Source organism: Lissotriton vulgaris, chromosome 6, assembly GCF_964263255.1.
Source record: "Lissotriton vulgaris chromosome 6, aLisVul1.2, whole genome shotgun sequence".
Lineage (NCBI taxonomy): Eukaryota > Metazoa > Chordata > Amphibia > Caudata > Salamandridae > Lissotriton > Lissotriton vulgaris.
In genome coordinates, this window is record NC_141694.1 from 1,770,014,377 (window position 1) to 1,770,032,238 (window position 17,862).

General features: G+C 46.1%; 1 protein-coding gene across 3 annotated transcripts in view; it reads left to right on the plus strand.

The window, feature by feature from the left end:
- Positions 1-17,862, plus strand: part of NCOA1 (nuclear receptor coactivator 1) — a 1,223,800-nt gene that overhangs the window by 790,010 nt on the left and 415,928 nt on the right. For all 3 annotated transcript variants that reach the window (XM_086928021.1, XM_086928023.1, XM_086928022.1), the window contains one exon: positions 2,266-2,369. In XM_086928021.1, the coding sequence (XP_086784147.1) occupies positions 2,266-2,369 (104 nt within the window). The remainder of the gene's footprint in view (positions 1-2,265; positions 2,370-17,862) is intronic.

Below are 17,862 nucleotides of genomic sequence, written 5' to 3' on the forward strand. Positions count from 1 at the left end.
AAATGAGCTCCCTGCCGAGATTCATTGCTGCCTCTGCTACTCCACCCTCCTTCAGTAGGCCATTAAACTTCACATGCAATGTTACCAGGGTAGTGTCATAAACCCAGCACACTAGCAGATCAACACTTAGTATTTAGATTACTGTGCACTTTGTATGTCTGGGTACTAATCCTATTTCAAGAAACATAGAGTTTGCATGTTTAAACATTTGAAATGACACACAACCACAACCATACACACAACCACACACACAACCACACAACCAACCACACACACACAATCACACACAACCACACACAAGCACAACCACACACACAACCACACACACACAACCACACACACACAACCACAAGCACACAACCACACACACACAACCACACGCACACAACCACACACACACAACCACAAGCACACAACCACACACACACAACCACACGCACACAACCACACACACACAACCACACACACACAACTTCACACACAACCACAAACACAACACACACAACCACATTCACAACCACAGACACAACCACACCCAACCAACTACAACCACACACACAACACGCACAACCACACACAATCACACACACAATCACACACACACACAACCATACACACAACCATACACACAACCACACATACAACCACAACCACACATACAACCACAACCGCATACATACAACCACACACACACCACCACACACACACACAACCACACACAACCACAAACACACATACAACCACACACACAACCACACACACACAACCACACACACACACAACCACACACACACACCCACACCATCAGTGCACACTTTCACCATGCACAGACACCATCAGTCGTCAGTGCACGCTTTCACTGGGCACAAACACCACCAGCCGTCAGTGCACTCTTCCACCAGCACACACCACCAGACGTCAGTGCACGCTTTCATTAGGCACACACACACCACCAGCCGTCAGTGCACGCTTTCTCCAGGCACACACACCACCAGCTGTCGGTGCATGCTTTCACCAGGCACACACACACCACTAGCCGTCAGTGAACGCTTTTACCAGGCACGCCACTAGCCATCAGTGCACGCTTTCACCAGGCACACACACCACCAGCCGTCAGTGCACGCTTCCACCTGGCACACACACCACCAGCCGGCAGTGCACACTTCCACCTGGCACACACATTACCAGCCATCAGTGCACAATTTTACAGGCACACACACCACCAGCCATCAGTGCACACATCAATTGTTAACGCATCCACAATTAACTATTATAGCAATCGCAGTATGGCGCACTTTACTTTTAAACATATTCATCTAAAGCGCAGCATGCCACCAATGCTACAAAAATAAATACACATTTTTTTGGCATACAATTTTAAGACTTCTGTTGCAATTGGTGTTGCACTATTTAGCAATGCCAATAGCTCAAACTTAATTAATGCGAGACCTATTGCATTGCAAATGCTTGTTACACCCTCTCATCATGTGCAGTATCATATGTCTGCCCAATAGAAGACCCCTGGAGTGCGTGTGTTTTTTCTTTTGTTGCCCATGGTGTAGCTCTAGTTTCTTCAGACACCTTCTGCATGAGAGCACCAGCCACCAGAACCTACTGAGCCATGCATAACCTTTAAGTGGAAGTGGGCATCCTTTCTGATGTGTCCCTGGCTCTAAATTGTCAGTTGCCGCCTTCTTGTCTGCTTTGTACCTTGTTGCATCTTTCTTTCAGCAGGAATTGTTGTTTCTGAATCCTAAAGCTAATTGAAACTGTCTCACGGCAGCGTTTAGGGCTCACTGGTTCCTTTTTTTCCTCATACTCAAGCCTGGTTGCTGATAGCTTTTTCTGAATCCGTTTGGTGGAGCCCAGGTTCTCCTAGTAGAGAGATACTCCGTCGTTTGAACCTCACAGAGTTCACTGAGGAAGCCATTGAAGACCACACAGTTGGCCGATATGATTTTCAGTGTTCCTGGTCCTTCTTGGGAACCCAACTCTCGGAGTGACAAAGTCTGCACTCATGCTCTTCCCGTGTCCTTGGTCCTGCTCCGGTATTGTTCTTTGAATGACCTCAAGTGTGACGTGTAAGCACATTTACCGGATTCTTGTGATGAACTAGACCAATGCTAACTCCAATTGTTAGGGCAGAAAGAAAGCTTTTGGATTGTATCAGATTACTGCGTATGCGTGTCCTTCTGATATTCTAGGAATATTTGCAGATGCTGGTTATATGGGCGTGTAACCTATTTTATAACATTTATTTCACAGAGAAAGCCAGAGCAGCTGCAGACGATGAAGTCCAGAAAGCCGACATCTCCTCCAGCAGCCAAGGGATGATAGAGAAGGAGTCTCTCGGGCCTCTTCTACTGGAGGTAAGAAGCCTCTCTTGTCAGCACATAACATTACATTATGTTATTAATATTTGCACTCCACCTCCTCCTATATTTCTGGCACCGAAGCGCTATTTTTTTTCTGATCAATTTTTTGTATATTTTTTTTAGAATTTCCACCATTTAGGTGTCTTTGATGAAGTGTGGTTAGTAGAGTTTTGTTAAGTAGCTTTTTTGATAATGGGTTATGTTGGTAGATGTGAAGGTAAAATACTTAATCCTGCTAAAGATATTTATACTATCTTTTTGGTATGGACGGTAGTGCCGAAGGACCTTATTATTTTTGAAAAAACTAATCCCGAATCATATCCAGTTGTGCAGACTACTGTTGGCACATCTGCCAGTCTACCTTAGTAGAAAATCTGACCTCTGCACTGTCAAAAGCTAGCATGAGCCTACTGCCCACTTCTCTCAAATTTCGAGTAAACACTAGTTGGCAAGGCATTTACCACATATAGAGCAGGTAGTGGCTTACAAGAAGATACAACGGTCTCTGTAAAACACAGGTTTGCTAGTTGATGACAAGAACAAGGAAACCAAACTCTTTGAATAGTCCATTTACTCCAAGCAGAAATGAGAACGTGAGTTTCCAGAGAACCACAGCAGCGTGCAGTGCACTCACACACTACCCTTGCAGAGCAAGTCTTGCATCGTAGTGCTGGGGTGTGCTGTGATTAAAGCTGCAATTGCCACAAAAAGCCATCTCGGCAAGTACCCAGAATGAAAGAAAGTAAAGTTATGACAGCGATCACAATTTCTCTGCACTGATCACCGACTCTTCTTTTTCCTAATCTGCAGCACACCAACTTCTTTCCTGTCTGCAATATGTTAAATTCTGGTTAAACGTGCTTGAAACATTTGTAGTAATCAAAAATTGTATTTCGACGAGTGATTTAAAGGGCACAAATTAGAGAAGAGGTAATGGTTTTAGCAGCCGTCTTGCTTTGACACAACGTCAGGGGTTTCTAGCGACGTGTTGGAGGCTAAAGGATAATACAAGAGTAGCTTTTTTATTTATTTTATTTTCATGGTGGTATTGATGTAGCACCTAGTGCGAAAGCGCACTTTTAAGTAATGTTGAGGTGTGTGAATTAAAGAGATATGGGCGACATTTTACAAAAAACCAAAAGAATATACAGACAAATCTTTCATCGACTGACATTTCGCTGTAGAAAGGTAGCTTCTGTGAGTATTGATACCATGGCTTGCAGGGTTGGCCTTGGAGGCCTTGACACTTCCTTCTCACCACAACAACACATGTAAGGCTCTTGATTTTGCGTTGTACACCATTTGGATCACCCCTTGCACCCTTTATTGAGCAACATTCTTCTTCACATTAGCCACACATAGGGAATTATTTTACTAAACTGTTCCTTGCATTAATATAAAGGATAGGTAAGGAAAAGGGCATCTTCCATACTCTGCTGAATTATAGCCCATTATGTGTTGAGTTAGTTATAACTAAAGATACTGAGTCTGATTTGCAGTCACAATGTCAGTGTGTGTTACCCCTCAGACCATTGTATTCTGGTTGGTGGTAGCCCAGGAGGCTTCCACTTGTATGCATCCGTCTCATGAATGTACACTGCTAGTTACTATTGTTGAATGAGAATATGCGCAAAATCCTTTTTTGATTTGTGAAAAGTTTCTAAATAACACTTTTTGCCTTCTGTCTTAAATATCAGTGTATGGGCTAACCCCTTTCAAAAACATTCAATGTTTGATACAAGCAAAGAGCCACATTACTCCAAGAGGTTCATCATTGTGAATACCTATACCTGTATATTGAAAGGTCCAGGTAGTTGTTGGGTGCTTTATTGTGGAAGATTGTTGAGCATGTTCAGGAGGTGAATTCAGTTTCCTTAGAAAAGGCTTGAATATTGAACCATTAAAGAAACATTTAGGCGACTATCAGATAACAATTCTACAGCCCTCCTTAGCTCATATAAAATCCCTCACCACCTGTGGTTGAAGTGCTGCATAAAGAGATTAGAACTCAAGAGGTGTTTATCTGAACTCCTAATATGAGGAGAAAATATATAAACCTATCAGAAAAGATATCCATAACGTTGTCACTTGGTGTACAACATGGCTTGTTCAAACTGAAAACTTAAGCTTGGAGTTAAAAGCTACTCTCTGTAAGGTGATAGCAGTGCTTGCGTTGGGCAATTTGTCGAAGATTCTAAAAATCATATTAGCAGGACACTGAACTTGTTGGTGGTGTCAATGAAGACAAGCACCCTTAAACCGCATCTTTTGGTATAAGTAGTTTGAGTAGGTTTCTTGCATTCAACATTTCTCTTCTGAGATTACAAATCAACATAACAGTTTCGTCTGTGAGGTTTGTACTTAGCATTAGAGTTTTACTGGAGGCTATTGTACATAGCATTGCTGCCATTTTGCTTAAAATGCCCCAGCAACTGTATTGCCACAGCTGAGCTGTGAAATGAGAGGGAAGAACAGCCATTCTTAACCGCATGCGCGCTAGCGGGTTTTCCCGCTGCGCGCTGGAATTTCAAAAATCCCGCGTTACGTGACAAAGCCAGCTCATCATGCGCGCAGCGCAGGTAATGCCCATGACGAGCTGGCTTTGTCACCCGCGTCGAAGGGGTTAAACTATCTTCAAGTGTTCCATCCACTATGCTGAGTTCTTGTTCATGCTTGATACATGCCTTTGTTTCCCCCTGCACATGAGGGGCATTGGTGTGCAGATGTCAAATAGATAGCCTGTGGCTTGGTATATCCTAGTGGGACTCCAGAAAACACCACTGTGACTGAAACGTTTAGCAGGGTGGGTGAGGCATGCACGAGAGAGTAATCATCAAAGACCTTTAACCCGTTGACCATAGCTGCCAAGGTTTCAAATTGCTATGTGTGACATTTTCATAATGTAAGTGTAATTATGTGTGACATTTCAACCACTATGAGTGACACTTTCTCGCGAGCAAAATCAAGCAATGAAGACGAAGGAAACATAAATATCAGAAATTATACCTATTTGAGCAACGAGGAACTCTAAGAAGATCTTTAAACGGCTGCAAAGCACCTGGTATGGAAGGACACTACACTAATCTAGTGCCCTTATAACCTGATTGTATGTACTGGTACTGTTCAATAAGGTAAATAACAAGATGGTCTCCACAACTCAATGCTGGACTTCCCTCAAGCCTACAAATAGCCTCCGTAGAGCCTCTGCCATCCTGTTTCCGCCACCTTACCCTGTGTTTGGAACAGACTCTCTTTCCTTCCATCACTCAGATGTCTCCCCTCCTGCCCACCAGGCACCCACCCTTTACCTTATGAGACTCCCCTTATATTAGGTTCCCTTCCACCTCCTGGCAGACCTGGTAAGTATTTCAACAAGAACTCATTGCTACAAACATTTTCGAACAGGCTCTCATTTAACCAAATTAACAGCTGGGCTCAGGCATGGTAACAATGTTCAGCTCCCAGAGCAAAATGATGTTTATGCCCTTAGCCTTCAAATTTGAGTCTCTTAATGCTCACCAAAATAACAGTTTGCATTTCCTTTCGTCTAACATTTCAATTTCACATCCTGAAAAAATATATCCATCCTGGTTGTCTGCGGAGCACTGCCAGTGTCTGGGCAAAAAAAAAGATAAGCTCTGCCAGGCTGTGGGGGGCATTGAGGGGAGAGGTAATGCCAGTATCGTAGCAGAACAAAAAGATGATGAGTGGAGAATGCTCCAGTCCATCCTTGCTCGACCACGCTACAAGGAGTCCAGTTAATTATAAATCAGCCTTGGTGCTTTCCCAAAGAAAACAGCCAGGCCTAGAACCTTACAGTTGGGAGCACACCTGAAAGTGACCTGGCCTGGCAGTGAGAGGAGCGGCTCTGTCATGGTCGCTTGGAGAGAGATAAACTATTCTGCCAGGGTGTCCCCAGAGAAAGAAGAGCTGTGGTGGATTCTGGGGCTCATAGAAGCACTTCCACAATGTGGGCGGTGAGAGGAAATGCTCTGCCAGGCTCTCTTGCCATAGAGGGAGATGTTATGTCTGTACCGCCGGATTTAAATAATGTCAGCCACACGTAAATTACTCGGGCCGTATTCCAATCCATTTTATGCCCATTGTACACAGAGTTCAGCCATGTGCTGGAATGGGAGGTCCCAACAACATGAACAGTTGCACACGGTCTAATCCACCTGTGTCACCTGCGAAGTGTTAGAGTAACTAACACGACCGCCCCCCACTGACTGCAGGCAGCCTCCTGATCCCGCGCTGCCTTTCAGGAATTTGTATTATTAACACACACACACTTGTCTCGGGGGCTGGTGGTAACTTACTTCTACTTTGTTGCTGCTTGACTCACCTGTGCCAAACCAGAAATGACTGACCGGGAAGGCTGAGTCAGTAGATAATCACGTCCTGCAGTGCACCGATAGTAATAGTGTGTGTGCAGCCCTTGAGTGTCAGGCTTCAATTGGCTGTTTTCTAGAGTTGCTACCAGGCCCCAGTAAAGTCACGGTAACTGCAGTGGCCGGTGTCACTGTCTGACAACCAGCCTTGCGGCGCTCATAATTCTGCTACATTATGGATTCCAGAATCCTCTCAACCTACATATAAACACATGGCTGGGTTTCGTTTCCAATAGTTGCCTCTTAGTACACAATATAAGTTGCAAGCTGCATTGATGTAGAGCACGACGTGCACTGCAGTGACACTTACATAAAAAATAACTAAGTGCTGCCACCGGCGTGGCGTGCGCAGCGCTGCGTGGGGGGTGGGCTCGACTGTTACTTGAATGACCTGCTGTCCAGCCACGATTGTGCAGCACAGACACTGCCTGCTGCCACCATACTGCCAGTCAGTGGCTGTCTTCATCCACTCTGAAACTGGCAGTCAGAGCTCAGGTCAGCTGCTGTGGCAGTCCTCCACTCTAGTCCTCGCCCGGCCTCTACTACTGCAGCGCGGCTCCCCGCCGCAGCCGTGCTCGTCCTCCTGTGTGGGGCTGGCCGCACCAGGCCAGAGACATTGTCATTCGCCGGGTCAGCGCAGTGGTGCCGCACATGGGGTCGGACGGTCGGGACCCACCCCCCGCTGCGGCCGGCCTGGTGCCATGATGATGAGCGCCGACTGTACTAACTTCATGTTTGGCGGCCGGACGTGAGGCGGGAGTACACCGCACATCCGGATTAATGATCCCGGCCCCCCTAGTGACACGTCGATGATCATCATTGGTTGCAGTGTACTGTGGAGCCAGGCAGCCCGGCCCCTGCTGTGTCACAGGCAGCTCTCCTGGCAGACCGAAGTCTGCAACTCGGATACATTTGTAGCGCCGGCTCTCAGAGAGCTGCGGCGCAGTCTGCTGTTACTTACTGTTTGGGAGTCGGGACACAGGCGGCGCCTCGAGCAGCAGAGAGCCACGGTTAAGTGACGGGCACAGTGACAGACGCCGTTGGCTTGCCTTGCAGGTCACTGTGCAAAATGCGTGACATTTCATTTCAGTGCGGTGATGCGGATCACCGCACTGAAATGCGTGGGCGTCACACGTGTTGCGTGACGCTTGGCAGGACTGGTTGACCGCGGTGCGGGCGAAATAATGAGTGGGTGGGGTTCAGACGGCCCCCGGGCGTCCTCCGCACAGTCCCACTGTGAAGTCGGACGGCTGGGGGCCGTCCGACGCATGGAAGGGGTTAAGGCACCAATTTCCTTTGTAGTCATGCATGAGATGTTTTTTAGAATTGGGAAGAGGCAATGATACTGACACAAGTAGCTCTCCCCTCATGCTAATACATAACCTTTTCTTTAGATCAAAAAAGAGTTTTGATAAAAATGTACACATTCCAGAATTCTATGTCCTTCCCAGGATGTAATTTCATTTTGCTGCAACATTGTACCCAAGACTTTGAGCTGTCTTCTTCATGTCTACAAAACTACATGGTGTGTTTTTTAATGCATTAGAGCAAAGTAAATGATCGAGATTCCTAAAACAAATCTACTAATTTATTCACTTCGCTTAGAGGAGCATGGCTTTGGCTCTTCCCCAGCAGGAATAGTTGAGACGGTGAGTCATTGTCATCAAGAATGTCAACAGGCGTGGCTATAAGCCCTGGTTTCCAGCAAACTGCAGTGCAATACGGCCTGACGGCAACACGAGCTTGTTGGAAACCCTGGGTTCTAAGTATATGGAAATGTCCATGGTTATTGCTGGACTCTTAAGTGAAGGAGCCAGCGGTCGAGGCCACTCCCTCATCTATTTAGGAGTTGTGTTTTGGCAACAAGCAGTAATGGCAGGGAAACATGCCATCACATAACTAAAGTGATACATTTAAAATCATGGAGGGACTCTAAAGCTCCATGCTTAGAGGTCTGGGTTAGAAGTTGGATTATAGTTCATAAATATGATATTAAAGTTAAGGGCATTTACTGTCTATGTTGATGCTTTACAAAACAAAAGAAAGATGGATCTCTTCTGCTCCTCTAACCCATAATGATTGTCCTAAGCACTACTACCAGGGACTTCATTGACTGACAGGAAGATTCCTGTGTTTTTTGTTCATGAGAAAAGAAATGCGGTAGCGTAACATGTCCTTACCGGAATTGCCCCAAAACCTGATCAATAGTCTGTAGCCTGTAAGAACTTTCAACTTTAACATTGTCTACATCATCATAAATTTCCTAGGTATGCACTGTCATTAATTATCAGTGAATGCCGGTCCAGAATGCTATGCCTTTCTCAGTGACTAATTTCAAGCCTGCTCAGATCTGTGGAGTATCTCCCCTGCCTATTCCACCTTAGTGACCTCCAAAAACTAGTTTTCCAAGTTCACTGTGAATTAAGTACAGTCTAAAGAGAATACAATTGATTATCTGATACCAGGTTGTGATCCCAGGGACCATGTCAAGGCTTCCCCTAATAAGGTGGAGGAGCGTCGCCCTACTGCGCTTGAGAAGTGGATAAATTAAAAATAAAAGGATAACACTATGTTGTTATCATTTTCTTTGTTCCAGGTAACGCACTGGGGTGGGGCTTGGCTGTGTCACAGCCAGCAAGGAGAGGAGTGGTGGGCACTGAAGTGCACATGAAGAAGGCCGGCCAAACAGTCATGCGCACTTTGCATGATCCCCACCGGGCTGTAATACACAGCCTGGTGAGGAGCATGCACAGGCTCCCACAACCTGTCTGAGCACTGAACCACGGCGCTCAGACCAATCACAATGCTGTATTGCAGCATTGTGATTGGTTAGAGGAGCATATTTGTGCTTCCTCCTTCAAGCAGGAACAGAAGAGGACACTGCAAGGCTGCGGTCAGGCAGCAAGGTAAGTCTTTTTTTAAATGTCTTTTTCTGACCCCCCAACCTTCCTCCTGCCTCACCCTTGCTACTTGGTGGCAGCCGCCACTGGTTTTTAAGTATAGTCATGGGAACAATTCAGTCTGCTTTTGACTACCCAATGCTTAATCTACATGTGATCCCACAGTTCCCTAGGAAGCTGATTAAAAGATGCAGGTCTTTTCTTCATAAAACAGAGGTCCATAGATGTCCATTTCAGAGTAGTTCTTAGACTAACAGCGGAGGGTAGAGTAGTCGTTCAACTATTCTGAGTGCTGTGCGATAGCGTAGCCCTACCTAGTAACAGGTATTAGAAGCACAAAGAACGTGAGCAACTACCATCACTCCTAGCCATTTATGCAGCTTTGTGATTGGTTAGAGGAGACTGGCTACCTACTTCCTGTTCCATTCCCATGGGGAGACTATGGAGAGACATAGTGATAAGGTTTTTTTCTTTCTTTTATAATCTCCCTACCCCGCCACCCCTGATCCGTGCTGGCCTCTACTCAGCTTGAGTATTGCCTCTATCCACCTCCTTTCGCATGTCATCGACTAGCGAGAGGATCACTGCTTATGCTATGGCACTGGCCGAAAGTGTGTTTGGCAGGGATCAAGGAAATAGGAGGCCTCCATAAATTAGCAGAGGCGACGAGCTACATGTGCCTCAAATAGTTTTGTCAAATAGGGGAGGAGGGAGATTGGCTGATTGTTTTTTAGGTTGAGGGGATCCTTACCTTCTTTCTGTTGTCAGGGGACCACAATAGCCTTTTTGAAGGACTTGACCGAGAGACTGATTAAGAAAAGATAGTGCCAGATTTGGAAAGTGGGTAAATACCATTTGTAAAATATTAGGGGGACCGGTATCATTGGGCAACCCCCAATTTAACTTTTATCAGTAAGTCCCTCAAGTCCTCTTTATTGATCTCGGGGAAGGACAAAAGGCACTCGTATTTATATCTTTAGATGGCAGGCTATTGTGCAAAGGGCTGAAAGGAATACTCTTTTTGAATAGTTTCAATCTTATTAATGAAAAAAGAATTGAGAGAATCACAGAGATTTGAGACTGCTATTCCAGGATCCTCTTCAAATGTAATTTGCCACAGTGAACTTGGGCTCCCTTGTTTGCGCGACCTCATAAGAACCACACCAGTGTTTTTGTGGCTTTCTATCTGGCGGCATGAGGACTCTCCACTAACTGGGGCAATAATCTGTGATTGTCTGAAATGTGACAGAGGCAAGTCAGTCCCATTGCTGGCCTATGTGAAAGGTCTCCTCAGCGAGATTGGCTTGCCAAACGCCTTTTCTGACCCCACTTTATGTGCATCAATCAGCAAAGAGGAATTTTCAATAACGGTATTAGCACGATTACAATATAAGAGTGTTGTGGAAGAGTTGCGAAAAGTAACGAATGAGAAATGCCTTTTCTGGAACGTAGAGGCTACACAAGTCCGTTACATTTAGAAACCTAGGAGGACCTGGAAGTGCTCCCTATTATTCAGGTTCAGGGCAGACACAGTAAAATACTTACTGTGCTTCCCAATAGGATATCAGACTAATCTCGATGGGATGGTATGCCCGTGCAGAGATGGTGCCACCCAGTCCATGAGCCACTTCTCTTTTTTTGTAACTTCTATATGTTATATACTTAGCGTTTCTTGGTCCCACTAATGAAAGCGAAAAATATAAGATATACTGTGCAAGCTATTCTCGCATTACAAGGTCCTTTAGACGATTAAATATGTGCTGCATTAATTTGCTTTCTTCGTGCTTCTGTTCGATCGTGTAGAACTATTAATGTTATCTAAAACCTATGAGCTTGTGATTGCTGGTAGGAATTATAACTTAGAAAGGTAATCCTGCAAGAATAACAAAGGATTAATTGTTTTTAAAAATATTTTTATCCTTTTAACCTTAATGGCTGAACGATCAAATTTCTAGTTCTGAAGTGCCCGGATTAATCAAGAGTAACAACAGGCAAATTAATTAATGGCAGGGTGGTTATCAAAGTAGACTTCTATTATCAGATTTGATTGTCTGTTTTACAATACTCAAGTCCACTCTGTTTAGCCGCTGGGGAGGGCTTTTGATACATGTGATTTGTTTTTAAAGTATTATATTTTTAGCAATTGTTATATAAGATAATTGTGTGTTCTTTTTATCAATATGTACTTTTATGGTTTTCAACGTAAAACTAGAAAAATATCGATATGATTTGAGAGGTCGTGATAAGTAGAATGATTATCTGGGTTTGAAAGTTCAAAAACCATTAAAAAAATCTCTTTAGATTTGTTGGGACATTCAAGATCTTACTAGTGATAAAAACTAGCTTTAGCTTGACTGATTTGACTGTACGCTTTAAGTTGTCACCTCTGGCTGAGGAACTACTTGCAAAAGAAGAGGTACCTTTTTGTTGGTTTTTTTGGGGGGGAATTCATGTTTTCTCTGTATGGGAAGCCTGTGTGGAAAATATTGTACAGTTAGGGTGTACTTGAACTGGATAAAATGTCTCACTCTGGCCTTCTAAAGATGCAGAGTAAGTTTGATTTAGCAGAACAAATGGGGTGTCTGCAAGAGGCTTATTTCAATCTAAATTACCATGTTATGAAACCGCTTTTCCGTGCAGGATTTCTGTGAGGGAATGGGTTTTAGGGTCCCATTGTGTTCCTAGCAATACGTGTACTTTGTCAGCTTGTGCTTGGATCATTTGGGTTTGTTTGTTTTCTTAATAGTGCAGCAGCAATGTGTTGGACAAATTGAAGGAGGGGATTTGATATCAACATATCGAAGTAAAGGAAGGTAGTTTTTGTTGATATCGTAATTTATTTTAGTGTCCATTGCTGCTAATTTGTGTTTTCAGGGTAACGGAAAGGCACTAGGTATCCGAGAAGGACAAGAAATAAAAAGAAACCCTTGCTACAGATTCTTTTTTAGTATCAAGTTGACTTGTGTCCAGAGCGACCCCTAGACTCTAGAGAGAGTGGACTGTTATGCTGTCTTGCTATCTGCCTAGGAGTGAGTGGCGTGAAATAGATCCGTCTGCATCTAGAACTGAGGAGCAACAGGCTACGTGTTCAAGCTCATGGCACAACGAACTTTGCTTATTAATCTAAGCTTTAACTAGTCCGTTGGCACTTGCGGATACTGGTGTTGTCCATGAAGCAATTTCGCAAGGCAAATGATGAGACCGACTGGATGGTAATCACAGTCCTCAGCTAAAGCTTGTGCAGGGGTTTTGAGTCTCTCCATTTCTGTAGTTGTTGGAGGGTTTCATCCTTCTGGAACTCTCGGAGTCAGGTGCCAATGGTGCCAGTTAGAGTGGCTAGTGGTGGTGTGAACCCATCACTTCTGCGGCTTTCGAGAGGTGTCCTGTGGTCATTGTATCTCTTACATTGAATCGACACTGGAGGCTTTGCTCCTGTGTGTCTAGATTTTGTGGAAACCGTTTTGAGGCCCAGTCCACATTATCCGTTTGGTTGGCGGTGTTCTTGTAATTTCTCTTGTCCCTCCGCGTGATTGCCTTTGTTTCCCCCCCCACTCCCCCATGTCCTTTGTGAGGAGTTTGCACAGGCTGGACCATGTGACTGACCTCTGGGGTAGAAGGACCAAGGACGAATGCTGAAGATGGCCCATTGTATGAACAACCATCAGGCTCGTGCCTGGTCTGCCAGAGAGAAAGCAGCTCCTGGTGCTCTTAAATGTGTCCTGGTCAGATCTGCGAGGCTGGCACCTGAGAGTCAGTACTCCATTTACTGGCCCTGTCTCTGTGGACTCTAACACCAGAGCGGGTCACGAGGGCACATTCATCGGGGGTTTGATAGGGTGTCAGTTTTCAGTTCCAATGCTTCGCTGCTGCGGGATCACAGCACTCCCTGCACAGTTGTGTCTGTCTTCAGTTCTGCGGAGTGCAGGGTAATCTACATGTTTGCCAGAGTGATAGTTGCTGAGTGTCGCCCACGCTGTTCCTCACAGTGCCATGTTTGCACACAGGCCCTCCTGGCACGCCGGGCTCTCGCTTTCTTTCGGAATCTGTTTACGGGGCTCCCATTCATCCATCCCACCCCTGTTTGCAGCCCTTGGCTGCCTCTCGCGGCTTCGCTCCCCTCCTGCCAGAGCAGAGTCGTGCATCGCCGCCGAGGGCCGCGTCCAGCTTTGATTGGAGAGATTGAGGGGTGTGGAGGGGGCGGCGCTGGGAGGCAGCCAGCAAGTGGCCACCGCCGGGATCTGAGCCAGGGCTGTGGCCTGCGAGCCCGAGAAAGACCTCGAGCGATGCCCGGGCCCTCCTCGCATGCCCCGCTGAGAGCGCCGCCGACACCCGGACCCAAGCAGCGGCTTCATTAAGTGGTGGTGTTTATATAGCGCCACGTGTTCACCTCTTCTGTGCGCTTCGAGAGCCTGTGGGGAGATGGGGCAAAGGGGAGATTAAGATGGGGCAGGGGGCACGGCGATCACACGACTTGTGGGGGGGGGGGGTCAGAAATGTAACCAGATGGGCTGGGCGAAGAATGACCCTGAGGGGGGGGGCTCTTTAAAGTATATACATCAGAATATACGGGAGAACGAAGCCGAGGCATGGAAGGGGGTATGCAGCACTCGGCAGACTCCGGCGCCAGCTGGGGCAGGGGTTGGGTGGCACGGGGTGGGCACGGAGAGGGTGGGAGCTGCACGGACGGGTGCGTGTTTAACCGGTACTGTCAGCCCCGCCTCTTCCCTTGCTGTCACTCACCCAGCCCTCGGCAGCTGCTTGCAAAGCACTGATAAGTTACGCGGGGCATCAGAGGGGAGACCTCCTCCCCGCAGAGCCCACAGTCCCAGTTTACTGAGTCGCAGGCCGAGCCGAGCCGTGCCAAGACATTCTTAGAAATTATCTCAAAAGCGAGCACAGCCCCAGGCTGCTGGGGTTCGGTACTGGCAGGGGCGCAACTAGACCCGAACTTTTGTGTGTGTGTGTGTTGGGTGGGGGTTGGGGGGGGGGGGGGGGTAACACTCCCAGCCAGGGGTGCGCACGGTGAAACAATCTTTTGTTGGCGTCCCCTCCCCCATTTCCTCCTTCTCCATGAATTCCCTCACTACCACTCACCAACAATGCACCTCATCTCTCTATAGCACCTTTCTGACACACATTTCATGTTTTGATAGCCCTACTCGTAGTTCACACACTCAGTTCTGTGATCTGCATGGTACACGTTCTTTGTAGCAGGCACATTAACCCTCTGTGCTGTAGGCGGTTGGAGTGACCTTGTGAGTGCACGGTGAGCGATGCAACAGTGTGAGAGTAGGGTAAGAGCAGCGCAGGTTGAGTGAGGTGACCATATGAATTTGGGTGCAGATGTAAGTGCAGAGTAGGACGAATGAGTGCATAGTTAGTGATGGTCTTGTTTGAGTGAGATTGCAGATTGAGCAGTGAGGGGGACAGGTGAGTGAAATGTCGTAGTGTACTCGTCAAAGGCTCAACTACAGCCAAATTTCAGGAGGGGCTAATAAAAATTTCAGGGGGGGGGGCTAACTCTTCCAGCAATCGGCTGAGTGATGCAGGGGCTCTAAGAAGGGGTGAAAAAAACACAACAAAGCCTCGTTAATAAGTGAATGGTCTTTCAAAGACCTGTGAAGTATTCGGGTGCTGCTGCAATATGACGGACACCAGCCCGGGATTCTGTCTCAACCCGAGCTGACACACACAACAGGGGGGAGCCGGTCTGAATCCCTTTGAGCCCAATTGAGAACAGCGCAAGTGCATTGTGACTACAGATTGATCACTGTGAGTACAGGTTGAGCTGGTGAATGGTGTGAGTAAATAGTGATCAGTGTGAGTGCATTGTGATCGCTGTGAGTGCAGGGTGAGTGTAAAGGAGAAGGGCGAGAATGAGAACTGAGTTGCCTGAATGCAGGGTGCACTCCCAGACACTTGAAGTAACTCAGCATGTCATTGACGGCGGCGTACGGTTCCTGATATAAGTTAAACCATTGCTATTATACAGGGCTTTAAGTGGGATGAAAAAACTGTGTGGGGGTAGTCTCTCAAAGGGCGTGGCCGATATAATTAAGGGGCGTGGCTTTACACATTTGTTGTAAAATAACCAGGTCCTCAAAAGTATGTTCGGTTCCAGGATAGGTTTATTTGTAGAAAAGAGGAACAGCTTAACAACCACAGAGACTGGTAACCAGCACAGTCAGGCTCCAACTGACTCTGCACAGAACCCCCAACAAGGAACAGTGGTAGAACATTCCAAGTTCTATGCAGCTCGTATGCCAAGTAGCATACAAGTAGCATACAAGTAGCATACAACAACATTTATGCATAAAATCTGTGCTCAGCATAATGTGCCGCCTGACTGGTATTTCGCTGCTTCTGTTATTGCCTCCACATAAGTAACATTACACCTACAACATGCCAGGACTATTGGCTTTGTCTAAGGTTGTTAGTTTAATAAGATAAATATACCACATACATACATACAACTATGGCTTCATTGTATGTAATATTGAAAATGCTCTAATTCTTGCACAAGAGGTTGTGGCGTAATGGCTAGAGCTGTCAACGTTGGAGCTGAGGAAGCAGGTTTTAGTCATGGGGTCGGCTCAAAAGCCTTTGTTTATGGGCAAATCACTTAATTGTCGGTGCTTACCAAAAAATAAATGAATATGTCATTGTTGGTGCTCATGTAAAGCACTTCGAGTTTAGCAATACAGAATTGCAAGAAAGTTACATCAAAACAGTGAACTGCAGCAGAGGTAAGATTTTTTTTTTCCATTCTGAGTGTGAGGGTGAAAACCGAAAGCCTGATAGGGACCCGTCTCAGCTCCTGGTTTTTAGAACTGCCGGTGCTCAGAACAGGCAGGACCCGGCCCACTTAAAGCCCTGCTATTATGGCTGTAAACAGGGATTGAGGGTGGAGGAAATAAATAATGTGCTGATCCTGCAACAAACTTCCAGTTTTATGATTAGGGTTGCCAGCTCATTATTTTGATGTCCCAGAAGGTACAAAAATAAACAGTCACTTAAAGCCGTACTTTCAGCACTGATCTGTGCATTCTTTGAACAGCAAATATTAATAGAAATCACTTTTAATTGTGTTCTAGGGCTGCATGAGTGATAATTAAAAGGAACAAGGACAGAAAAGTCAAATTACAAAAGGATACATACTTTTTTATTTATAATCCTATTTAGTGGTAAGACAAGGTCTTTGCTGGCACTTTAAACAACACATGGCTGGAATTTTTCCATTGGGAGCCCTACTTTATATTCCTTTTCATAAAATGCATTCTCACACTACGGCAGTAGTGTAAAATAGAAATGTAAGGGTGCCCAGGGGGTACTGAAACCAGAAAAAAAACTAAGCCTCGGCAACTAGTTTACGAAGTTATGTAACTATGCAAATGGTCTTTAAGACCTGTGTAAATCTCGGGCAGCAGCCCGGGCTGAGACGCATGATGGGTGGGGGGGGGATCGGGGGATGGAGGGGCTGGGGTGCAGGAGGCTGAAGCCCTTTCAGCCTTAAGGGTGTTGTGTGCCTGGGTACTGGGCATGCTTGGGGATGCATTACCGGGCGGGGAGGCAGGGATGGTGGACTGGCAATGGAGCAGGAGAGCATTCTTTATTTCCAGCACAGAGCCTCACTGATGCAGAGAGGTCTGCAGAACCCAGATCAGTGCCATTACAGAGGAAGTACCATGAAAAGAGATAGGGGAAGTTTCACCGCAAAGAGGCTGAGAGTGCCCGACCTTGTCCAGGGGGGGGGGGGTCTGTTGTCACTGTCTCCGTTGATCGGATTCGTAGTACACCTGTCACTTAAAAAAGAAAACAATTAGTGTGTGAGGAAGGGGAGGGTCCTCTAGCAGAGAATACCTACAGCCCTGTCAAGTACCACTCATCAGGTGTCAGACTAACACATTTTAGTGCTGGTGTCCGCATCACTGCACTGAAAGCGCTAGTCACTCATTATAGAACCTCCAGGACATTGCAAGAGCTGGTCAACGAGCTTCATAACAAGAGCAGACTGCATGCATCAGCTTATTTGGCTGTGCTGCTGCTGGCTGCTCAGCGCACTAAGCCAGGCTGGGAGGAGTAAGTGTTAAAGATACAAAGCGTTGCAAGTGTTGCTATTGAGAGTTTACAATAAATATATAGCTTCCATAATCTGCATCAAGGCCGGCCTCTAAAGGCACTTGGTCATCCAGTGAT